Source organism: Acanthisitta chloris, unplaced genomic scaffold (genome assembly GCF_000695815.1).
Source record: "Acanthisitta chloris isolate BGI_N310 unplaced genomic scaffold, ASM69581v1 scaffold16888, whole genome shotgun sequence".
Taxonomy (NCBI): domain Eukaryota; kingdom Metazoa; phylum Chordata; class Aves; order Passeriformes; family Acanthisittidae; genus Acanthisitta; species Acanthisitta chloris.
Genome location: NW_008687779.1, coordinates 1 through 25,671, shown reverse-complemented (window position 1 = coordinate 25,671; position 25,671 = coordinate 1). Strand labels below are relative to the sequence as shown.

The window sequence follows — 25,671 nt, the reverse complement described above, 5'->3', positions numbered from 1 at the left end:
GCATGGAATCTGTAAAAACCCTGGCCAAAGCAGTTAATGTGAGATGACTAAATCTGTGCTTGTTTTTCCAAATCGAGTGTGCCAAGCTCTTCCAAAACACCAGAGAATTCAATTGCTTGTTTGACACATCGAGGTACTTTGAACGCTCTTCCAAAACACCAGAGAATTCAATCGCTTGTTTGACACATGGAGGTACTTTGAATGTGGACTTCGTTGGGGTGCTAGGTATGCTTTTCTGAACTGTTCACCTCCAGAATGTCCTGTCCCACTGCTGAAGCTCTGCCTGTCTGTCCCTGCAGAATGACTCCTGGGGGAAGCAGTACTCCTACGCGCTGTTCAAGGCCATGAGCCATATGCTGTGCATCGGGTACGGGCAGCAGGCACCCGTGGGCATGTCAGACGTGTGGCTCACCATGCTGAGCATGATCGTGGGGGCCACCTGCTACGCCATGTTCATCGGCCACGCCACAGCCCTCATCCAGTCCCTGGACTCCTCACGGCGCCAGTACCAGGAGAAGGTAAGGTCTGGGCTCTGCAGCACTGCTGTAGCCTTGGGGTGGCTTCTGGCTGTCTGGAGGGAGCCAGCGCTGTCAGTGACCCATGTGAGAGGCCAAGGTGCAGTTCATTGGTAATTCATCCCCATCCATTCGCTCCAACAGGCCTCAGGAAGAAATAGATGCAAGATCAGGTGAATAATAGTAGGGCAAGTGGGTGATTCTTGTTGTCGCTGCCTGTCTTTTTAGATCAATGTTATCAATGTCACTGGTATCTAAAATTGTAAGTCACTTTTTCCTTTCCGAGATCTTGTTTCAAACCCCAAGTGAATGTTCCAGAATGCGCAGCTTTTTGTTTAGCAAGTACTTTCTTTAAAAGTATCTGGATTATTCACTTCAGTGCTCATGAGTGAAGCTGCAGAACAAACCCCAAAGCACAGCTCACGGTGTGGAGCAGCTTCCCCAGGTAGCTATCTAATTAATTGCACCGTTGTTGAGGTGCATAATGCAGGGCACAGCCAGAAGGGTCACAGAGGATCAGGTGCCACTGCCACAGCAGCCACGGGTGCTGTTGGACTTAAGGTGATGCTGTGAATTTGTAAGGTGGTCAGAGCATCCAAAAAAACAACTGCCCTCACTTACTGGGGATGAGGGTGCCATAGGCAAGGAGGTGTTATGGTCAAGGTCTTACAGACGCATTTGATCTGGAGATTAAGAAGAGGACGAGGTAGTTGTTGGCCCCATTCTGACCCTGCCAGGTGTGGTTAGATTAGGTGAAAGGGGAGCTGTGATTCCAGGGGGGAAACTGGCCAGCATGCACAGGCCAGGTTAAGTAAATGCTAAGATCAGGGGAGAGGTGGAAAGGCCTAGGAACAGGTTTGAGGCACAGGGATTACAACACTTGGCCATGAAATGAGAGTTGGGCAGAGAGTGAAAGCAAAGGAGACCAGAGGCTGACTCATGCCTGGAGAATAAGGGAAGATCCCAAACCACAGCTAGAGCTGAAAGAGGAAAAAAGCCCAGGAGAAGAATATTGAGGACTGGGATGCATATGGAGCACTGGGCTTTGTGTAGAGTTGTACCACTGTTTTACAGCACAGCTGGACTAACTCTAAGGGAGACCAAGGCATGCCAAAGAGAAGGACACTGCAGCACTAGGAATGCAAGCTGATCAAATCTCTGGACGCAGAGTATTTATTCAAATGTGTTTGAAGTAGCATAGAAGTCAAGGACTGATTTGCAAATGCAACCACCTGGCCAGCCTAGCGCAGCCAAGATTATACCTGCAGCACTGGGCACTAGAGGATTTTTCTCAAGCCAGGTCTGAAGACAAGGGCAGAACTTGACCCTGGAAGTTGGATTCCAGTCAGTGCTCAGGGAAATCAGTCACCAGTAAGCCAGCAGGGATGGCAGTGGGGGTGGCAGAAGCAGTGTGAAATGCTAAAGCCTTATTAGAACGTGGAGATGTGAATGAGAGGGTTAATAGATCTGGGACAAGAGCTTTGTGACAAAAGCAGTAGGTTGAGAGTTTAACGAAGGGTTTATTTCCTGTGTAGTGGTTATAGCAGGTTTATTTCCCAAGTTACTCTCCTGGGATCAAAGCCTCAGGGATTGAGTACATTCATTTTCCTCTTGCAAATGGGACAAATGATGGCCTAAAAACAAATATGTATTTACTCTCTGCATTCCTTAGCACTTGAATAGCCATGATTAAATGAGGCTGCTTCGTGATTTGCAGCCCTGCAACTCAATTTAGTTCAGTCCTCTTGGGACAAAGTGTCTGGTGAAGCATATTATAAGCAGAGAATCTCACCAAGTTTGGAGGTCGATTGGTAGAAGCCAACAGCAATTGAGAGACCTCTGCTGAGTACACCTGTGGGCTCTGCCTCTCACCTCAGCACAGGCTCAGCCTACAGGGCCTTTAGTAGCTGTTCTGGGAGAAGGGGGAGAAAAACAGCAGAAACATCAAACAGGAGAGAGAAGGTTATAGCTAGTAGCTCTGCTGAGAGGCTTTGCTTTGTGTAACCCTTGGGACAAGGTTCAGGAGTGAGTTTTTGGTGAGGTTTCAGATTGTCTAGATCTCTGCCAAACCAACTTGTTCTTCCCTTGTACAAACAGGGCTTTTGAGAAGAGGAATAAAAGCCAAGCTGTGCTGTTTGTTGGCTTCAGGAGCAGGCTGGCCTCACTCTGCACCGGATTCATTGAATGTTTGGACATTCAATCTCTGTCCTCTCTAAATCTCCTGTAGCATCTCACTTTGTGCTGTGCTGTTTCTGTGAGGCAGGGAAGCTGGAGAGGATCAGTGGGGTGATAGGAACCATGAAGAGTTTGGAGAGAGAAGTTGCACCTCCAACCCAGTGTAGTGCTGAGGTCTCTGAGTACAAGTGGAGAGTCCCATGTGGCACAGAGTACTCACACCAGCCCAGGCACTGGAAGTGGCACAGCCATTGTGTAAGTCTGGCCCTGGCCTCCCTTGGAAAGCTCTGAATCAGAACAGCTCTTTAGATCTGGCACTCTGAAGTGACTGTTTGATTTCCAGTCCCAAAGCCAAAGGGGACCTGTCTGTCCCAGCTTACACTGCAGACTTGCCCATGGTCACAGAGAGAGTCAGTGGCAGGATCAGAGCTGACTCTTATCTCTTAACCTCAGTCTGGTGTCTAACCCCACAGTATCTTTGAACCCAAGATTGGTGGCTGTTTCCTTCATGTGAGAGAATACTACTACAATTCCATCTCTAAGGATTCTGATAGACAATTTTCCCCAAGTCATGTTGTGCAGTTCCATGTTACAACTGAACTGATCTGACAGCTTTGACCCCAGAGGGAAGCCTCACATGCCTGTTCTCACCCCGTGGTCCCTGCCACTCTTCTCAGCTGTGCACCACTTCTCATACTTCTCAGACCTTCACTGAGCTCATTCTTCTTCTAGGTTCATTTCCTGCCAGATTAGTGGGTTGGATTTGTTTACTGCAGGGACCAGTGAGTGCCAGAGCTGGTGCAGGTGCTGGTGGAGGGGTCTGTGCCCAAGAGCAGAGGCACAAGGCCCTCTTCAGTTGTTCATGGATCAGCTCAAGCATCGGCATCTAAGTTCAGCATTGACTACCAAAGTACCCCAGAGCCTGCAGTAACTGTCACACGAGAGCGGAAGAGTGATTCCTGCCCAGGAGAGGAATAAACTAGACGGATATGCAAGTTATTGTCATGCTTTTTGCAGGTTCTCCTATTAATTTCCTTCTCTAATTCTAAAGCTCAGCTGGATTAATATTTCTGTCAAGTCACCACACACACACACACACACACACACACCCCCACCCATGCATCCTCCCCAGCAGACTCTGTAACCTTGAGGCTTTTGGGAGGGTGATTATGCTGCTTACTGCAGCCACACTCCTTGGAACAGAGCAGGGACACTCTGGGCTCCAGGAGGAGCAAGCAGGGCCCCAGCAGGACGCAAGCAGTGATGGCATCATGCAGGGAGGCTCTGCTCTCCCGTGTCATCTTCCCAGGTACATACAGAAGAGCGAGTGATGAGAGGCAGGAATTGCTGCTGTCAGCGTTGCAGAGCCCAGTAAAGCCCAAAAGATTACCTCTCCTTCCAGAGCCTCATCTCTCCTCAAGATCTGTGCTACACTAGCACTCTCTCGAGCTTTCTGCACTCCAAATTCATTCCCCTTCTCCTCCTCCTCCTCCCTGAGCAGTCTATCCAGTGCCTCTTGTTCTTAAAATATATCTTGAAACTGGGTAGATACTTGCATATTCACTTGTCATTATTCTGAAGGAGCTCATGCTGCAGCACAGTTGCAAGGGGACAAGCAGGTAACACTGAAGAGAGAATCACTTTATAAATCCTGCAGAAGCACTGATGACATCACCTCTCAGTTCCTCAAACAGCCCTGCTCAACCATCAGCACAGCCCTTCTTGCCACAGCTTATCCCGTGGTCTGGTTATGCAAACACTTTGTTGTCCAACTATCAACATTTCAGCCCTTTTGTCATCAGAAATTAAAGGTGTTTGCAAAACTTAATCAAATGCAAAATGCAATCAGATTTCCTAATTGGAAAAATTTTGGAGAGCCTTGCTTCCTCCTATCATGACTGCACTAGTTGTGTGTTACCTCAGTCTGTTTAGAGATGGCCTGAGAACTGTTGTGTCCCATGTTCCTGTCACTCAAAGCATCTGGGGCTGATAACAAGGCTTACAGATGATGTACTTTATTGATTGTGTCTAGAAGGCTCTGATGTGCACCAGGCCTGGTGCCTCAGCACTGCCTCTGGGCAGTGTTTTCTGTAATCAGGGGTTCCTGGCTGGTTTGCAGACTCAGCAGGTGAGAGGAGAAGGTTAGGTGCAGCTGAAGCTAACAGAAAGGGTCCAGCTCCCTCCCTGACATACCAAAGAATGTCTGAAATAGCAGAGGCTCCCCCATCCCCACTTTCTCTGCATACCCACCCACACGTGATAGTAAATCCAAGGAGGCTGTCAGAAAATTGCAGCCTGATGTAAGCTGGCTCTCCTTCGAGCAGGGATTTGGGCCAGAGGACCCTTCCAGTTTATGTCATTCCTTGTGACTCAAAGGCTCTAACTGCTTCCATGCAGTGAGCAGCCAAGATCTGGGGAGAATGGCTGGCTCTGGACAGTGTATCCAGCACTGTGAGACAGCTGTGGTTTTATGGGCACCACATCCATCTCAATTCTAGACAAATGATTGCAAGAAACAGGTAATGTGGTGGTATAAATAATGAGTCATTCATCTCAACCAGAACATCAGGAATTTGTGTCAGTTGTTTAAGGTTATTTAATCTTTTTCCTGAAAGAATCCTGGGTTGGTTATAAAATGGAAATGTTTTCTGAATGAAAACCTAATGTCTTGCAGTGCAAATTGCCTTAACTGAACTGGTGTCGAGTAGTTTTTGTTCTTGCAGAGAAGTATTTCATCGGTGAACTTAAACTTGGCTTCCCCATGTATGCCAAAGAGAAACCCCATTTTGAAGCTGTAAAACGTGTCTTGATTTGCTGTATCAGGGATACTGCAATTACAGCTCAGATTTTGACATCTTGTTTCTGAGCGTGGAAGTCAGACAGATAGTTCTGTTCTCTGAGCTCTGCTGATGACAGCCTGGTCTGAGCAGTGTGACTGCCTGTGTTGTCATGGGAAGGGAAGTGTTCTTGCCTCAGCAGTTCTTCAGATCCCAGTGTGGGATTTCAAACTTCATTATCAGTTTTGAAATTCATTTTGGCACTTGAAGTGTAAATAAATAAATAAATCCCTCACCAGCAACGTGCTGAGCCTCCCACCAAGGCCTCTCTCCTGGCTAAAGGCTGCTCGTTTCACATGGCACATTTCATGCAAAGAAATTTGTCCCAGACTTCTTGGATCTTCTTTCCTCAGAACCCTGAAGTGAGCAGACACTTTGCTCATAGCAAAGATGGGCAGAGGTAAACAAGGGTTTCATCAGGCTCATTATCGACCCTACTCAGTCTGTTGCCATCTCCCAGCCCAGAAATGGGATTGTCTGAAGCATAATCCTTGCCTGAATAGGTGCTGATTAACAGCAAGGGGAGGCAACTCCAGCAGCTGATCATTACAGCCATCCTCAGTGTAATGAGTGTTGGATAGAAAGTGGGAAAAAAGCTCCAGGAATTATTTCTGCTAGTGTCTGTGGACTTTGTACCACAGCAAGGCATAAGGAGCCTGATTCTGGGTAAGATGATTTCTGAAGGTACCATGCAGTAAGGGTAAAAGTGTTCCATAATTTGTCAGCAGGTAACTTGCAACACTTAAAAGTCATCTAGTGGCAACATGAGCGAGTGCTGAGGTACAAAGGTTAACTCTGTCCTTGGAAGAACTCAGAACCAGGACACCACATAGAGCTTTTGCAGAATGAAGGGAGCTGTCAAATACCTTCTAAAGCTGAAGAGTAGATGGATGTGGATTTAAATTTAGCTCATTAATCAAAAACCAAAAGTAGCACTGATAATGTTGGTGCTGTGCTAGATGTGGTCTGAGCTGTTCTGGTTGAAGTGGTGTTGAAATAACCACCAGTTCCTGTACAACCTGGTACAGTTTGTCTGTACCACACTCTGATCCCCTCCACTCCTCCCATCCAGCCACCCTAGCTGTCTCCTCCCACTTCCTAGTTCACTGGGACTTTCCTCTGTGAAGGAATTCTGCTCCTGCCTCAGCCTCATCCATAAGCCCATACTCCCACAGCCTGGGGCTGGAGGCTGTGGAAGGGACAGCATATGCTCCAGTACTGCTCCTCTCCATCACTTTCCTGTCGCTGCAGAGCAGACAGCCCTGTGCACATTTGGGTTTATGAATGTCTGTATCCTTGTTGGAAAACAGCAGGACAGTGCTCATGAGCATGAGTGTGTGTGTAGAGCCAACTGTGCTCCTCAGTGTTGGCAGGCTCTGGGCAAGCTGTGGTAGCTGCACCAGTTACACATCTCAGCACCATTTCAGAGAGAGGGAAGAACAAAATTAGATAAGCACTAAATACACAGCCAGCTTGGAGCTGTGCAAAAGGAAACTAGCAAAGGTCCCATCAGCAGTGTTTGTGTCATTTCAGGGTGTAACAGAGCTTCACTATTCTTCCCCTCTCCCCTGACTCCCTAAGAATGTGTGTCTTGGTCATTTTGAGGAAGATGTAGGTCTCTGGCCATGGAAAAATCCTGAGGATGGGAATGTGAACAGCCTAAGAGGCAAACCCCCCGAGAACTCAGCATTTGTCTCATTTGGAGGATTGCTGAGTGCTGGGAGCTGCATTGCTTTACTGCTAATCGTAGGTCAGTTGCAATAAAACAAAGATGCAACTGTGTCCCACCAAACCCTCCATGTGGTGAATCTCATGGCTTGATCTTTACCACTGTGGAGCACTAATCCACTTGGGAGAGTCCCAGCATTGGACATGGTGGCTGCTTTTGTGGCTCTTAATCCAATCCCTCTGGATATGTGATACCAGCACTGAAGATACTGTCAGAGCATCATAATCTCTCACTTGATTGAAACTGTGTTGCTCTGCTTGAGTCTCCTTTTCTTACACAAGTGCATCTCTGTTGACTTCCATGCAGTCCAGATGTGGGGACTGATGGAAATTCAACCTGGTGCCACAGTGGTTTCAGACTATTTATGGAAGGATGCAGGCAGGATCATGGAATATCCTGAATTGCAAGGGACCCACTAGGATCATCAAGTCCAACTCCTGGCCCTGCATAGGACAACCCCAAGAATCACAGCATGTGCCTGATGTTTTTATATTCAGAACTAGGGCATGAACCTTTTCAGCCAGTGATTTATTCCTGCCAGAGAGAGGAGGATTTGTGAAAGAGATTGAGGGCATGGAAGGAGTTAAAAATATTTAGTTCCCTTTGGACTGTGAGTGATCTGAGCTTTGGTAGAAGGCAAAGAGAGTGGTGAGACAAGGAGGGAAAGTGGCCAGTTTTAGAAGCAAAAGTACTCAGCTAAATGGTTTCCTTTTGATATATTAATACCTCCTTCAAAGGCTTATTTGAGGAAAAACAGACTTAAGAAAATGAGCTGGGATTTAAATGGGCTTGATTGTCTTCAGAGAGATTTAAATAATTCCTAAACGAGTCTTTCTAGTTGAACTCTGGGAGGTCACTAATCTCAGCACATCCCTCTGAGCACAGGTCAGGCTGAGGACATGAAGACAAGTGGGAGACTGAACAGACAAGCACGAGGGAGGAAAGAGCTGAGAGGAGTGTCAGGGTAGGCCTGGCCACGTCTGAAAGGCACACAGAGGGGCATGAAGTGGCTTTAGAGAGTGTCATATGCTTGACTCTGAAAGAGTGGGACCTTCAGCCTGGCTGAGCAGTGACAAGGGAAGGAGAAAAACTTCACATGAATCTTCAATTTATCAGACATAGAGGAGAGAGGCTGATGCTTTCATTTCTGACCACCTCTGCAGAGTTAAGAGCCCCAAAACCCTAAGCTAGCATGGGTGAGAGGAGGGAGCACGAGCAAAGGCAGGAGAGCTGAGATGTCTACCTCTGGTTAATGATGACGGAGAGTTATGGTTTCCTATTTCACAGTTTTCTTTTATAACCATGATTTTAATTTGCAATTGGAAGCAGCACCTTTATTTCTGGTGAAGTAAATTTGTCCTGTTTTCACTCTGAGCCTTATCTAGGGACAGTGATGGCAGGAGAATCTGACAAGCCCTAGGGATATTGCAGAGCAGTAATTTATTGCTCTGTGTTACAAAGCAATAAATCCACATACAGTAGTGAATAAGCAGAGTCCAAGTCACCCCATCCAGACTATGCTTGTGAATCCAAGAAGCATGGGGGTGTTTTTCCCAAGAAGCAAAGGTCAGTTGAAGATGGATAGCAAGTGCTTGTGGTTGAGAGCAGGAGGGTAGGGGCAGGTGGCTGGCAGCAAGTGATGAGAGGCATCTTGTGACGCTGCTCAATGGTCCAGTTCAAGGCATTGGGCTAAAACTGGGAGTATAAGGTGATATTTTTGGCAAATAATTTATTCAACAAAAATACAGCATTAAAGCAAGCAGAACTCTTTATGGATTTAGGATGAATGTGATAAAACTGAGTCAGCAAAATCTAGTACCTAATGAAAGGGAATTTCCACACTGAGTGTCCTGCATGTCCCGTGTCTGATTTTCCAGGTCCCATGGATGTCTCGTGGTGCGGTGCATCTCCAGTGGCAGAAAACATCTGTGTTTAGGAATCTGAGCCAAATCCTTAAACTTTTTGCATTTAAGAGCATAACCTGCTATGTTCTCCACAGGCTCAGGCCAGTGAGTTGCCCACATTTGAGGCACTGGTTTCCACTCCCTTTGCCTCCCTCCTTCCTGACCAGCACCCAGCATACCCTGTCCTGCCACAGCATCCTGCCCGGCCCTGCAGAACTTGAGCAATCCAAATAATAAAGTGCAGGGTTCACTGCCAGTGCTCTGCCTGGCTCCCAGCAGGGAGGTGGTGACTCGCTTGACTTTGATCATGCTGTAGTGATCATGAATATTTACAGTCATCTCTGTGCTGCTCACTACAGACAAAAAGCTTTGGAAATGCCAGGAAACCCCGAGTGTCCCCTCTGCCACCTTGGCTTCTTAGGGTAATCCCTTCTCCTCTCTGGTGCAGATCGAGTTGTTAGCATGCAAGGCAGTGCCAGCACAGGCTGTGCCTGGAGCAGAGTGACACTGGGGTGTGCAAGAGTGGCTGTAACCAGCACAGGTTCAGTAATTAGTCTCTTCAGCACAAGCTGCACTAAAGGGACATTCAGGGACAGATTTATCAGTGAGAAGAGGGGAAAGTGGCTGGGAAAAGGGGAGCACAGTCCTTTTGCCAGCATTATTTGGTGTGGTACACACTCAGGATCATGTTCTGTACTGCCTACCAGTGGGAGGAAGTGTCACCATTGCAGTGCACACACCTTGTCCCTGCAGCATCTTCGAGGCAAGAGGACTCATTTACAGCCCTGTACCCGTGGAGAAGTGCATTTATTCATAGAAAGCACCATTCATCCCCCAAAACTGCTCTGGCATCAGTCAGAGTGTGCCCTTGTGTTTCCCTCTAGGTGACACAATTGAAATGCAAACCATGAGGTAAAATGTGGACAGGTTGGATAGCAGCAGTGCATGGGGCAACAGGAGCCAGGAAAAGGTGTAGAAAATCAGGCTCTGTGCAGCCCTAGATGGGAAGCAAAGGTGCCATCATGACAGGGCAAACACAGAGGAGAGGAACAGCAGGCCACAGGTACTGCAGCTTCAACCTGTGCGTGTCCTTCAGTTTGTCTGTGACTGCACACCCAAGGCAGGACTGTGTTCTGCTGCTTCATGTGCCCCTTGGTACAGTGAGTCCTGTGTCTGGTGAGACTCCGAGGTGCTGCACATCTCTGACTGGTCCAGAGCCCAACTGCCAGGTCACAGACCCTGGCCACTGCTCTGCTGTGTGCTGTGGAAAAACCTTTTGTGGGGGCACATTGGACTTTCCTTGCTCTCATCCTCCACAAGGTTTGGACAGTCTTTGTTTAGCACTATTTCCTGTGAGGAGATTCCCAGCTGAGCACTCCTTACTCAGCAGCACTCCCAGCTTTTCTTTGTGTGGAGGGGAGAACAGGCACCTGGGCTGCTCAGCACCCAGGGAATGAGGAGGTGTCTCCATAGTGTAACTGGCTGAGGCTAAGTTGAAAGGTTAAATCATGGGGCAGTCATTTGGGGAAGGTAACAAAGATGTTTGTAAACTCCCTGTGGCATCAGACAGTTGCTCTCTCCTACACCAGATTTGCCTGCCTGGGCCTGGCTGGGTGTGAAGGAAGCAGGTGTGGGTATGGTCCAGCACATGCTGTCCATGAGCAGGCACCATTTGTTGCATGTCCTGGTAATTCCTGTTCTTCCTCTCTCCCCTGCCCAGTACAAACAAGTGGAGCAGTACATGTCCTTCCACAAGCTCCCGGCAGACATGCGGCAGCGCATCCACGATTACTATGAGCACCGCTACCAGGGGAAGATGTTTGATGAGGAGAGCATCCTGGGAGAGCTGAGCGAGCCCCTCCGAGAGGTAAGGAGGGCAGGGGGTGAGTACTGCACTTTCCTGTCACCTTCAGCAGCTGTGAAGCTCCTGGGGCAGTAAACTCCCACCTCATGTGTTTACCTAGGCCTCTATGCAGTGTGCTGGCCTCATCTGTGCCCCATCCATCAGCTGTAACAGCAGGTAGAGTCAAAGGAAGGAGGAGCCTTCTAGCAAGGCCCATCCTTCAAAGGAGTGTTTGCAGAAATCCCCTTCCCTAGCTGAAGTCTGGCAATGCAGGTTCTCCCTGGTATGTCACCAATATGTCACCCACTGGCTCTAGAAGCAGTCTTCCTCCTCCCACTAATGTACCTCCATGGGAGAGAAAAGAGCTGAGGAAATACCAGCCGTGTTTTGAAACTCGTTTTGCCAAAGTCTCAAAGGGCAACCCTCTAAAAAACTCAGTAAGGAGGAGACAGATGCTTCCCCAGATCTTTCTTCCTGCTCCAGTCATCCATATGCTCCTTCCCTACGTGGCTGGGGAGTTTTGTGCTGAGGTGATTTACTCAGTATCACTTTCTGCTGCTCTCTGAGTCTGAGCTGACACGGCACAGAGCAGCTCCTGTGCTGTCATACCCTCCAAGTGACACCAAGCCACAGGAGAGGCACAGCCCCTGTCTGCTGTGTGACAGCTGAACAGCTGAGCTGTGTTTCCTTCAGCCAAGGCTGATGGTGCAGCCCATGCCCCGGTGACTGGTGAGCAGCTCTCCCTCCCCTCTCCTGACACTGTCCCCATCTGCCCACAATGGTTCTTTCTTCAAGCACCTCGGCACATTTGTGCTGTTTAATATCTCATTGACAAGCAAGGGCAGCAGAGAGCGTGGGGCTGCCAAGGTGAGTTATGACATTTTACCAGAGAGGAGCCCTGGGCTTTTTCATGCAGCATTTCACTAGTGTGGTGCACCTCTCTCATAGCCCAAGGTTTCCTGAAGAAAGAGGAATACTGTCTGTATTTGGGAGGCTGGGATTGTTGTTCCTGCTCAGAGAGAAAGCATAGGAATGAAAGCAGTGAAGCATAGTGTCAAGCTGTCAGCTCCAGCTCACACTGCTCTGTGCTCTGAGCATCCAGAGCCCATTCCAGCCTGCGCCAGGGGAGCCAGAACAAGGGAACAGCATTTTTATCTCACTTTGTAATGCTCAGGTCAAGTGGGAGATCTTCACAGGTCATTATATATCAACTAAACACATGTGTCTTCTCTGCTCCCTGTCCCCTGTTTTCTTCCCCCTCCATCTCTCTCTCTCTCTTGCATCACATCATGGTCAGGAAATCATAAACTTCAACTGCCGGAAGCTGGTTGCCTCCATGCCCCTCTTTGCCAACGCAGATCCCAACTTTGTGACCTCCATGTTGACCAAGCTGCGCTTCGAGGTGTTTCAGCCAGGGGATTACATCATCCGAGAGGGCACCATTGGCAAGAAGATGTACTTCATCCAGCACGGGGTGGTCAGTGTCCTCACCAAGGGCAACAAGGAGACCAAGCTGGCTGATGGCTCCTACTTTGGAGGTGAGTGTCAGTCAGTCACCCTCACACAGTGACACCCACTGCTATTGCTCATGCATTCCTTCATTGTCCTGGACACACAGGGATGGCAACAAGTGGAAATGATACCCCAGGAGCCTTCACCACCATCTCTGTTCATCTCACCTGTCTTGAAATTTCCCCTAGAGTAAATGGTGCAGTGGGAGATGACTAGGACACCTGGGCACTTCAGGAGTCTAGGTAAATACTAACAAAACAGAGCAGGGAAGCTTTGTTCCTGCAGGTTCCTTTCTTTTTGCCCCAGGCATGCTGACAGATCAGTGAGGCTGCGAACCTAAAGGTAAAATCTTCTCAAATCTCCAAGCACATTTATAGCATTGCCTAGTCCTGGTGCCTGGCATCTACCACACGAAGTGCAGGAGAAAATGAAGGGAAAACACCTCAGAGGGCTGTGCTGCCCTTCAGAGGGACCTCAACAGGCTGGAGAGATGGGCAGAGAAGAACCACCTGAAATTCAACAAGGGCAAGTGCAGGTCCTGCACCTGGGGAGAAATAAGCCCAAGCACCAGCCCTCATGAGGCCACACCTGGGATACTGTGTCCAGTTCTGGGCTCCTCAGTACCAGAGGAACATGGAGCTCCTGGAGTGGGTCCAGCATGGGGCAACAAAGATGATTAAGGGACTGGAGCACCTCACTGATGAGGAAAGGCTGAGGGAGTTGGGAGTGTTCAGTCTCAAGACTGTTCAGTCAGCAAGTTGAGGCTGTTTGCTGGGATTTGGAGTTAAAGCGTTGGAGTCAGGATACCCTGACTGACAGATTGGATTGAAATTGCCTGTGACATTCCATGTGTTTTAGATAGCATACACACAACTCCTCATACTCATGGCATGGTGCCCTAAACATCAGTTCCTTAGGAAAGCAGCCTAATAACACACTTACAACCTTGTAGTGCTGCTGTACCAGTGCTTTGGGGTGGATTGACACCCAAAATAAAGTGCTGTCACTCTTTAGGTCACACCATCTGTCTTGAAGTGCCTGTCTTAGCTGCCTACACTCTGTGTAAGCAGTGGAAAAGTAGGATTTGGGAGCTCTCTGCCGAGTGTTCAAGGAGCTATGGTTGAGTCAAGGGCTTTCTATTCTGTAGCCATCTAGGAGTAGATGACACAGTGTAAACACACTGAGTGTTGATAGGTGCCATTACCATGGCTCTCCCTGACAATCTGTAAGCTAGTGGCAGATCTACAAAAATCTTTGCAAACTGTAAAGAGACAAATGTTCTGGGTGTGGGGATAAAAGTTACTCCCAGGCACCAAAGGCACAGATCAGCACAGAGCCTTTACTACAAATCTAGAGAGAATTAGCTTCGATGAGAGCATGACTTGACCTTCTGCTCCCAGTGCCCATGAGGAGCTGAAGAAAGACAGCTCCTCCAGTCTGAATGCACAAGTGATATCTTTGATAATCCACCATAGCAAAACTTGTCTGGCTAATTAGATCAGCAGAATCCCTGAGGTGCAGTTGTGTGTAGCAGCTGCCACAACTGAGCCCCTGATATTTTTGAATGTTAGTGCACATGCAGAGTAGTGACACTGGTCATGTTTTTGGTGGGAGAGCAGGTAGAATCTGGCTGGAGAGGGGCCCTGGTGGCAGGCAGGCAGGCCTGGCTGTGAGTGACAGTGCAGGCCCTGGGCTGCCTGTCCCTGTGTTCTCAGCCTGGACCTTTGGTTGCAGAGATCTGCCTGCTGACGCGCGGCCGGCGCACGGCCAGCGTGAGAGCCGACACCTACTGCCGCCTCTACTCCCTCTCCGTGGACAACTTCAACGAGGTGCTGGAAGAATACCCCATGATGCGCAGAGCCTTTGAAACAGTGGCCCTCGACAGGCTGGACAGAATTGGTAAGTGCAAGGTGTGAGAGTCTCCTTCTTTCCCTGCTGCCTTGGTACTCCATCACCAGGCTTGGCCCATAGTTCCTTTGCTGGAGTTGTGAAGATCTCAGCCTGTCTCCCTTTGCCTGACTTCAGCTCCCTCAAGGTACTCCATAATCCAAACCTGCTGAGAGTTTAGATTAGATATTAGGAAGAAATTGTTCCCTGTGAAGGTGCTGAGGCACTGGGACAGGTTGCCCAGAGAAGCTGTAGCTGCTTCATCCCTGGAAGTGTTTCAGGCCAGGCTGGATGGGGCTTGGAGCAACCTGATCTAGTGAAAGGTGTCCCTGCCTGTGTCAGGGGATGGAATGAGATGAGCTTTAAGGTCCCTACCCACCCAAGGAATTCTATGATTCTATGATTGTTACAGCTCATAGTGACCCATCCCAGGATGCTCTCTGTCCTGTGGGAGACAACCTGTGTTGCAAACATCCTTGTCTAACTAGAGAAGACTAGGATAACATTCCTTGGTCACAACCAGAGGTGTTTAACAGAGAGAAAGTAAGTGACTTATGCAAGGTCATGCAAGAAGTCTGCAGCACTAAGGACCAAGCATTTTGGTGTCCCAGTCTAACTTCTTTAGCTTATTATACATCTATTAAAAGCACTTGCATTTCCATTGCCTTGAGAATGGAAAAGGTCAGTGGAGGTCTGAACACAATGCAAGAGGTGAGGAGGATAATGGGGTGAAGAGGGTAGGGAATAAACTGGCATCCCAGCAAGGGGTGCAGTGCCTCTGGGGCTTCTTATGCCAGGAACATTGTATTCTGTGCATCTCATTACCTGCTGCAAATCAGAAAGTGTGACCCCTGAGGAAAACGTTCTGAGCGAAAGATGTAGTTTGGCAAAGCCCACGCTAATGAGGCCCTGGTGTAAGTGGCAACAGGCCCATCACTTGGGCTATTTAAATTACACTGTACTGCAGAGAAACTAGGATGTCAGGTGCCTCCAAGGATGGGCCAGCTCGACTTGATCTCACATTCTGCGGCTTTCGGTGGTCAGTGCTGCTCAGCTTCGCAGCCTGATTCTCCCTGGGACTGGGTATACAGGTAGGCAGGGTGTCCTGTGCTCCTTGCCTTTTGCTCTGTGCCCACTGCATAAGTAACTGAAATTCATGATAAGTTCCAAACCAGCATGAAGAGCCTCACATGCTTCTTCCCTAGGGAGAAATTTCCTTCCACAGACAGCTGCAAAATGTCAATATAAGGTCAGAAGGTGACACAGAGCAACTGGAATAACAGGCCCTTTGGTGCAGAGCCCTGACATTGCTTGCCCCCCCCTTCCTAATGCCATTCTGCTGACCTGAGACAACATCTGCCCCTCTGCCACTGAAAATCCTAGTGCTGCTCTTGTTTCCCTGGTAATCAGGCTCAAGAGCTGCCTGTTCTCTCAACTTTGCATCTCAGCTATTCAAAGTAGCATCTCCATAGCCCTTTCCACCCCCGTGGTGCCCAACACTCCTTGGCTGGCATTGCCCCACAGAGCCTAAGGGAGTGCTGTGTGCCCTAGTGAAACTGGCAGATCCCATGGAAATCCCTGTCTTTATGAATAAGGCATTTCTTCGCCTTCCTCTAGAGCATGCACCATCCAGAAAGAGCAGTGCAGTGGCTGTGTAGCAGCATGTGACTTTTGAAGGAGTTCAAGGTTACTGCATTCTGCTGAGACTCTCTCTGAAACAACAGGAATTATTCTAGAGGACTAGATTATTAAGGAACAGAAGTTCCTGAAACCCAGGTATGTACAGAAGCAGGACCATATTTTTGGTTCCTGTCATGTTCAGCTCAGGATCTGTACACAAGATGGAAGCAAATGGAAGCCTCTTTCCAAGTCAGTGGTGGATTCACTAACTCCCTTCTACCCAGATGACATGTCCTTGGGAAGCCCAAGACTCACCGAGTACAGGAAATGATTCAGAGGTCTCTGTCACTATTCTGGTACCAGGACAGGATCAATATGATATTCCCCCTGTGCAGTGAGGAACCAAGAGAGCAGGGAGACAAATCTCACTCCATCCCGTGTCAGTGACTGGAGAGATGTTTACAGGATTACCTGCTAGTGGAGGGTTTGGAAAGCATGCTCTAAGCTTGTCTAGGTAGCAGGATGAGCAGGTAAGATGTCCCTTGCAGCAACAGGAGCAGGACTGGTTGACTGGAGGTGGATGAGGCACTCCCTTTGCAGGGCAAGTGCAGTTTGCCAGCCTGTGGCTGGGTCGAAGGGCAGGAGAGGGGTGGTGCCCCCCAGGCTCTGCTCCCATGGCTTCTGTTGGAACATGGGCTGTGCAGTGCATGAGAACACAACCCCAGGGAGCTGTCAGCCACATCAATCCCTTGCAGAGCGTGTTGCTGTATCCTCCAGCCTCTGCTGTTAATGGGAATCAGTGTTGGCATCCTGCCTGTGCCATGCTTGCGTGGGGAAGAAGCTTCCTAGGTGTTTTGTACTTGCAGAGCCCTTTAAAGACTGGAAGGGATTAGTCTCCATGAATTCAGTAAGGCTGGGATTCAGCAAAGATTTGTGGCCCTGCTGAAGTCTGAGTAACTTCAGACCCTAAAAACTCCTCAAGCTGCAGAGTATCACACACTTAGCACAGCACAGGCTCAGGGCCAGGAGATTGGCACTCAAAGAAATTAGGCTGATCACTGATTAATGATAATTTTATCACTGATTAGATCACCCTCTCTTTCTTGTCCCTGCCCAAGCTGTAAAATTCTTTGTAGTATTTGTGTGCTGAAATGATTCTGTGATTTCTCCAGTGAGTAATTCTTCCTCTGACAAGCGTTTGTGACCCGTCCCAGTTTGTGATGTATCTGTTACGTAAGTTACATCACTCTGTTCCTGCCTGGCTCTGAAACTGGCTTTCAGTGACCACTGAAGCTTAAAATTAGATTTTCACAAGTATTTGCACTTGTAAAACACAACCACTTAAATGTTCATTGAACGTAAACCCAACACAGGCCGTGGATATTGTCAGATCAGAAGCCACTGATGTGTTCAGAAAATATCGGCAACGATTCTTTTCCACTGTTCGATGTGCCATAATAAACACTGTAAATGTCTGTCATTAGGTCCTTACCAATCCCCCAAAGGTCACTAGTGAGAGCTGAAAGCATCCTTAAAGCCAGAGGAAGTTATTTTTCCATTTTCATCAGGACTTTTTGGCCACGTGGTTTGAAACACATATATTTTGAATGCCACTTGCATATGTTTTGATACAAGGATCCCAGTTTACTCAGGATTAAAGATGCCTTGTGTTTCCTCCAGGCATTGCAGATGCTAAAAAAAACCCAGAGAAAAGCCAAGACAATGCCATTCCAGTCCATAAATATAATTTATGATATTATTGCAGTATGAGAGTGTCTGTTCAAGATACTACAGTGGTAGAAATTTTAAAAGCTTTGTCATATAAACAAGCCACAAAAATAGCTGTTCCCAAACATTTTGACTGCCAGCTCATGATCACACTTCTGCAATTGAAATTCTGTTGGATTTGCAGCCCCTCCTGTCTAGTCCTGACTAATCCTCTGGGATCTGTGGCCCCAGAGGCAGGGCTGGCCTGTGTGAGGCTGGGTGAGCTTGGGCTGAGAGGAGCTGCGAGCAGTGCCAAACATGCCCTGTTTGTCCTTGTCCTGCCTTTGCTCCTGCCTCAGTTCCTCATGGCTTCTACAGAGAAAATAATGCTAACAAAGATGGAGCTTGGAGTGTTTCATAGCTGCTCCCTTGAGGCAGGTACTGGGCGAGATCATGTGAATAAGTGAAACGGACTGAAATGTGTATAAATAAAACAATATGTGCTCAGCATCAGTTTTACACTCTATCCACACTCAAGTCCCAGATTTGTTTACTGTACACAGGTGAATAACCCCCCAAAAGCTGCACATGTGAGAGGAGCAGATGATTTGGTTTTAAGAAGATTGAGATGGATATATAGACATACATATACTTCTTATTTGAGGCTGCTGATACAGGTACAGGTTCTCCTGTGTTGTGTCCTCTCATCATCTGAATAACCCAGGAACATAATTGTTTATGAGGAATCAGAGTTCAAACACCACTATGTGTATTCCTCTGACATAAAATTCTCCCCCATAATTTCCAGTGCTGCAACGTGGAGATCTGAATATAGTCAGCAGAGAGAAAAAGGCATTTAGAGTGAGATTTGCCTCTCCTAAGGTGGCTATGTAAGATGTCTAAGGTGAATAACCCCCTGGAAATGCTGTCTAGCATAGGGTAGGACCTTGGACTTAAGCAGGAACTCAATATTTGAATTTTTTTAATTTGGAAGGAAGGGCCCAGACTCAGAGTATTTTCTATGTAGCCTAAGGAAAGGTATCAGTAACTCAGCAGCCGTGAGGGAATGTAAATTACTTCAGCTTAATTAAGGTGAACTGGCAACCCTGCTCACCTGAATATGAAGTGCCATTTCTCTAGAAGGAAAATAAAGCCTAAGACACCCCAACAGAAGGGACAGTGGGGGATGGTGATGAGATCTCATGAGACCTGTCTTTGACTTTATAAGTGACCTTGGTCTTTGCTATCCACAAAGCTCTTTGCTATCTGCATCAAAATAAAACACCTGCTCAGATAACATTTTACCATTCCAACACCTTTACAAGTAATTTTCAACCCTCTTTTTAATTACATAAAATCAGACCTCCTTACCAATGACACCTCTGGTCTCAGGAGACTTTTCCTGCCTTGAAGGCATTCCAGGAGCTATCTGCAACCAGCCCACACTGCAAAGCACCCAACTGACACAAAACCAGTGCCAAGGTGTCCAGAGTCTTCCAGAATGTGTCCCTGTCACAGCTGTCAGCTCCAGCAGGGCACTGAGGATTGAGTGTAGGAGCTTTGGCACTTGTGCCACTTGAGGAGAAGGCAGCTCCTTGGCTTCAGTCTCCAGTGATAAGTAACAGCCAGGACACTGTGCTCGAGGCTGCAGTCACTCCATATGACACAGCTCCTACAGTCCTTCATGGATACTCACATTCTACCTAGCTCTAGATATTCAGTTTTGGGGTTTTTTTTCTGCAAAGCTCTGTATGATGCACATAAATGTGAAGAGTGTGAGGGAAGAGCTTAGTTTCTTTTGAACTTTGTTTAACTGTGATGAGATACATCAGATAACATTGTTCACTGTGTGTCATTTGACCTACAGCAGTTTGGCTGTGTTCTGCCTGGTAAAGGAGATGCTGCTTATTTTGGGAGGTATCTATTTGGTTTCTGGAAGAGGAAAAGCTATCAGTGGCAGGCCTGAGCTGTACAGAGAGGGAAGACTTCCACTTGCAAAGATAAGGAATTGTCCATTTTAAATGTACCATCAGAGTCCAAAGGATACAGCAAGAGAGAAATGAAAGTGCAGGAGTCAGTGGATGCTTCCTTGGAAGTACCACAGTGTAAGAGCTCACACATCCAGTGTGTCATGGATTTACACAGCCAGGCTCTCAGGGAACTTCATTTAAATTAGTTTCTAGAGCAGGTTTGTTAAATGTGCGGATCTCCTGTGAGGATGCTCTTAGGGTTAATCCAGCTGGCTTTGCTGAGGTCTTTTCCAAGATCATCTTCAGTTCTGAGCAGAAACCTTTACCCCACGGTTAATGCAGTTCAGTACAGGTTAACTTACATCTGAGAGAGTCAGGCTTGAACAAGGAAAGTGCCCCTATACTTGGAGTTAAGAACCGTTGTGAATTCCCTGTTCCAGCTAATTTCCCTGTGCACATGGACTCAAGAGCTGCTGCAGCAAGACCTTGCAACCAGTACAGTCCCAGAGTTCCTCAGAGCATAGAGGCAGCCGTGGCAAACTGCCAGGCACTGAGGATGGCCAAGGTTTCTTTGCCTGCAGTTGTCAGTTGCTGTATTGCCCCTCTGGAGACCATGGCAATAAGCTGAATTCCCACAGGAGACCAGCAGCCCATGGCAAGGGAGGGGAAAGACCCACTGCAGAGCTGGGCTGTGCTGCCAGCCCTGCCTGCAGCCACAGAGCCAAGCAGGGCACTTGGTACCAGGCTGTGAATAGTAAGTGAAAACCTGAGAGAAGTAACCGTGTGGCAGGGGCAGCCACTTGGACAGCAGGCCAGGGCACAAGGCAGCCTAATAAACTGAGATTATTTCAAATACATGCAAATTCAGAAAGCAATTTAGTGACCTGAATTCTTAAACTGCTGCCAGTGGGCTCAGAGAGAACTGAAAAGAGAAACGAACAGAAGTCACAGCTAATTTCCCCTGTGTCTGCGCAGAATTTTAACAACAGAAAGCTAATTTTGATTATTTGATAGAAGAATTATTGTTGAGTGCTGGTGCCTTTTATGAAATCACATGAGCCTTTCTCCCTGTTCTTTTGTAAGCTATCTACAGTTGAGGAAAATCTGACTTTGCAATTCTTAATTAAGGGAGAAACATCTGTTTGCTTAGTTTCCATAATTTTACATACCCCGCTCCACTTCAAAGCACCAGTAGCTTTGCTGTGAACATCTTCAAGACTCTAAATATCTTTCTTTTTTCCCTATATTTAGCCTATTATTGCAGTGAGGAAAATAGGGAGTTTTAGAACCCTGAGCTACCTCCAAGGAAGCAAGGGAAGGGAGCTGGTGCATGCTGTGGTTGCAGATGGCTCCTCTGCTAGCTCTGGGGCATCTCAGGAAGTTTATATGGTGCTTTTAGGAGTGATGCTTGAGTGGGTTGTTTGTCTTAGTACCTTAAACTCTGCTAGGCACTTTAATTTATGTGGGATAAACAACACAGGAGAAACTCTGTAGCATGCAGCCTCCCTGCTTCCCTGATTAGATTGAAGGGGAGCAGGAGTCCCTTTTCCTTTCTCCTGATGAAGCTTCTCCCTGGCTTAGCAAGAACACAGGACTCACTGCAGGTCACTGAGCATAGCTGGGAACTCCAGAACATGATTTCAATTAGGGTTACACAGAGCCAAACTCATCAGCCTTTCAGCCCTCTCATTGCTGACTTCTCTGCCCTCCCTCTGGGGCAGGTGCTGTGACAATAAACCCAGAGCAGGGAAAATGAATTTGAAAGTGAAGCAATTTCATAAATAAGATGTGGAGGAGGAATAATCTCAGAACCAATCTCAGAACCACTGGCCCAGGCAAAGTTACTCCCACTGCCTGGTTTATGTCACATGCAGGACTTTAGTCAGACCTGCCAGGAAATTGTCTTTGTCCCACCAGGACTCTGCTGTGTGCCTGTTCTCATCTGGTGTTGGTTGGAAAGAGGATTTTCTCCAGAAGCAACTAATAGGACTTACACTGGTGTGTGGAAACATCACGTAAATGATGCAATTCATTAGAGTGATGAAACCAATTAATTTTTCAGTTTGCCAACCAAATAACATTTTGAGAAATGATTTTGAAAAATTCCTCTCCCCTTCAATAGCCTAAAGAACATTTTCAGTAATTCTCTACAGTGTTCTGGAGGAGAAATTTGATATTTTCTTGGCAAAACACAAGAGAAAAAATTGATCTAATGAAACAGTTAATAGATTCAAGCTGAGGTCAGGAAAACAGTAAAGTGTAATGTAATTTCAAAGGGAAAATGAAGTGTTCTGTTTTAAAAACTAAGAAAAATAATCATTCAAGCGTTTTTACCGGAGTTACTTAATCAATTTGACACAAATTTAAGGAGCTTTGATCAAACCATTTCCAGTAAATATTAGGCATGTTTGGAAAATGTTAGCATATTGTCTGCTCAGTGCTGTGCCAAGGAGACAAGGGAACTGCTGGTGAGCTCGGGCTGTGGAGCACGAGTCCCTTCACTTGTCCCAGCAGCTCTGAGGAACATCACTGGGGCCTTGGCAGGGCCCAGGGCAGCACTGGAAGTCAGACACAGAAAGGAATCAGAAGCCACAGCCAGGTGACATAGAATTGAAAGAGTGAGATGAGGTGTAATGATGGAAACATAGAGCAGTGGCTGCTTCTGAGCCTTTTGGAAAGCTGTTTATCCTCCACCTGTCCACTCCTCCCTGGCTGCTTGTGTTGGACAGCAAGGCAGCAAACGTGGTGAGGCAGCATTTCAGCCTGCCTGCTTTGAGCTCAGCATGCTGTCCCCAGCCACAGCCTGACCTTGCAGTGCTGCAAGGGAGATGCAGATTCCCCATGCTGGGATTTGTACCTTCAGCTCCAGAAAGAGAGTGATTGGAAACCTGCAGTCTGAATCCCTCTTGAACTCAAGAGTGCTGGCCACATTCTCTCTTACCTGCTGTTGTAGTCCAGTAGGTTGTTCCTTCTCTCCATACGTGGAACAGTTAGTATCTCTGTTTCTGTTTAAGCAGTTCTTTGTGAGCTAATTTGTATGTGATTCTAGTAGATACTGGGTGGAAATTACTGTGTGTGTGTATGCAGTGACCCTCTGTGCCTTTGACTGCAAAAATGCAGTTTAAAGGTGACATTCATGTCCCTCTGGTATGCCTGGCTGTGGGTGCAACCAGGATCTGTCTGTTTAGGGGTATCCAGTGCTTTTCCAGTCCAATATACAATGAAAGAGCCATTATATAATATCCTCCACACACTTCCAGCACAGACAAGTTCTCCAGCCCCTGGGATGACTGACTTAGCCCTCTGCAAGCTTTACCCACACAGCACTGAGACACACTTCATCCTCTGCAAAGTGATAAATGCTTGATTTTAGAAAGGAAAAACCCTTAGTGTGTTCTTCCAGTGCTTAACTACAATTACAGTTAGATTGCTCCTTTTTTTTCTGGGCTTGTCTAAAATCACACTGTCTCATGGTTCCTTCTGGAACAGAAGGGAATACTGCTTAACAGCTTCCTTTGTCTGGGAGCTTCCTCATAAATTGGTATCAAATCACCTCTATTCTGAGAGAAGCTGAATACGCTGTACTTATTCACTGATGTTTTTCAAGCCTGGTTCTTGGGGGTATTTTCTGTACTTTTCACGCATTGCAGCCAGAATTAAACATGCTGTATCTTTCCAGCACCACATGTGGTAGTGACTGGTATCTCCCTTTCCCTCTACAATTTGCTCCTTATTTGTGCAATAATTGTTTCACCTTTTTCTGGTGGTAGATTTGGAACTCAGCAAGTGATATTCAAGATTCTGCCATTTCAGAGTGACTTTTTAGGATACTAGGATGCCAGCTACCCTCTTCAGAATGTAATTTCAATTCTTTCCTGACAGATGTTTGATTTTCTATTTGTCTGGAGTTAGAGGCATGTCCTTAAACTCTTACTCTTTTATCTGCTGCACATTTAAAAGATACATCATACACTAACAAACCCAACAGCAATCTGGATGTCATCTAGATGTACCTCACCCAGATCATAAGATCTGAAGGCTGAGTAGTATAGGACTGAAAGGAAATTCCTCTGGAATCTCACTGGGAACTGCTACCCAATGTGGCAGTCCACTTTTATTACTCCTTGGAAACTACAGGCTGACCAGTTTAAACAGAATGCTGTATGCGACAAATGAAATACCATACTGTGATCTTGGTCAAAAATATCACCAGTTGACTTCTCTTAAAGCTTGTGATGTCATGAGACAGTGGAGACAAGTTTAATGGACAAGCTGTTGTTTGCAGGAAACTTAACTGACCAGCACTGTGCTGCCAGCCTTTGATTCCTACACGATGACATGATTTGGGGATTAGAGTGCAGGAAAAGAGGCCCTTCCACATCCAGGTGTCCATTGCAGACCTGCCACTATCCCATGCTCTGCAAATCTACAGGAATTGGCACAGTGCTGTCTGTTTGCCCTGGTCCTGAACAAGAACTAAGGAGGATCAGGCAGGAACCAGCATAAAGGACACTTGAAGCAGTGCTGAGATTGGGGTCTGAGGATACATCTGGCTCAGGAGGAGGGTTAATGCAGCTTTTGATCTGATCTAAACTGCCTGATGCCTCGTCTCGAGATGACCCTTCCACACTCACTCCTTGAGCTGCAGCTCCAAAGTGAGCAGGGCCAGGTGTGCACACAGCACACACACACAGACACATACAAGACTTGAACCCTTCACACCCCAACAGCTTCAGCAAACAGGAATGAAAAGGAAGCCCATGGGCAGGTGCTCTCATCAGTTCAAACTAGCATGTTTCAGGATAAAGGACCCTTGAAAAGCCAAGAACAGGGATCTAATCCACGCTAATTTTGTAAGAAAATCATTCCAATCAGCATACACCAGCTTCTTATAAATCAGTGCTGGCAGCATTACCACCCACGTGCTGCTCTGGGAACAGAGACACGGAAACCCTTATGCAGGACCTGTCCACATCAGAAATCCCTCCTTTGGGAAGGCATTAGTGCTCTGGTGACAGGCTATCCCCTGCACTGAATCCTTCTGGCCCTCGGTCCAGGAGTGCATCTCTTCAGTGCCAGGTGCACTCCCAGGCCAGACAAACACATTCCGCCACATTTTCCAGCCCATTGCAAAGGCAAAGCGCTGAGCTAATATTTTGCTGCAGGCTGGGGAGTCCAGCTGGAACATGACGTTTGTTGGCCTGCAGTTTCTGTAAAGCTGGGGCTTGGAGGACACAGCCAGGTAGGAAGGGAGCTGCAGTGTGTCTGAGAGCTCCTATCTGGGCCAGCTGGGCTTTTCCAGCACATCAAGTCATAGAATGGAACTGCAGAATCATTACGGTTGTAAAAGACCTCCAAGATCAAGTCCCTCTGTCTCTTATTCATAGAGAAATTTCCTGCCAACTAAACACACAGATTTGACTCCAGAGTGAACAAGTTGCATGAGACAGATGAGGAAAAGGTGTAGCTGAAGGAGAGTAGCTGAAGACTTCACTGGATTTAAAGAGGGTTTATTCTCATTTTCTAATGAAAGTGAGGTGTGCAAAATGGGAATCTTCCAAATTCATAAGCTTTGCTACCTGTTTGCCACACTTTCCAGGAGGGGCTTTACCGTTTATGTGAGGATGAGTGTTCACAGTTTTGTGGGATCTTGAGGTTGTTCGTGCCACAAAAGCAGATACAATCTTTTTGCTGGAGCAAAGAGACTGTATGAGAGAGATCCCATGATGATAGTGGAGGAGAGACAGTGGCAACAATTCAAGGGAAGTCTGTCAGGAAGCTTTGAGGAAGCCTCCTGTGCCTTGACACACCAGAATGACTCTCTTTCTTCACTTTCTCTATAGGCAAGAAAAATTCCATTCTGCTGCATAAAGTCCAGCATGACCTCAATTCAGGTGTTTTCAACTACCAAGAGAATGAGATCATCCAGCAGATCGTGCAGCACGACAGAGAGATGGCACACTGTGCTCACA

The 25,671-nt window shown here is 47.2% G+C and overlaps 1 protein-coding gene across 1 annotated transcript in view; it reads left to right on the top strand.

The window, feature by feature from the left end:
* LOC103808000 (potassium/sodium hyperpolarization-activated cyclic nucleotide-gated channel 4) overlaps positions 1 to 25,664 on the top strand; it is a gene marked incomplete at both ends in the record, with an annotated part of 91,205 nt that extends 65,541 nt beyond the window's left edge. Inside the window, 5 exons of the mRNA XM_009080754.1 lie at positions 300 to 518; positions 10,881 to 11,027; positions 12,301 to 12,541; positions 14,250 to 14,414; positions 25,543 to 25,664. Of these exons, the coding sequence (XP_009079002.1) occupies positions 300 to 518; positions 10,881 to 11,027; positions 12,301 to 12,541; positions 14,250 to 14,414; positions 25,543 to 25,664 (894 nt within the window). The remainder of the gene's footprint in view (positions 1 to 299; positions 519 to 10,880; positions 11,028 to 12,300; positions 12,542 to 14,249; positions 14,415 to 25,542) is intronic.
* Positions 25,665 to 25,671: the final 7 nt, after the last annotated feature.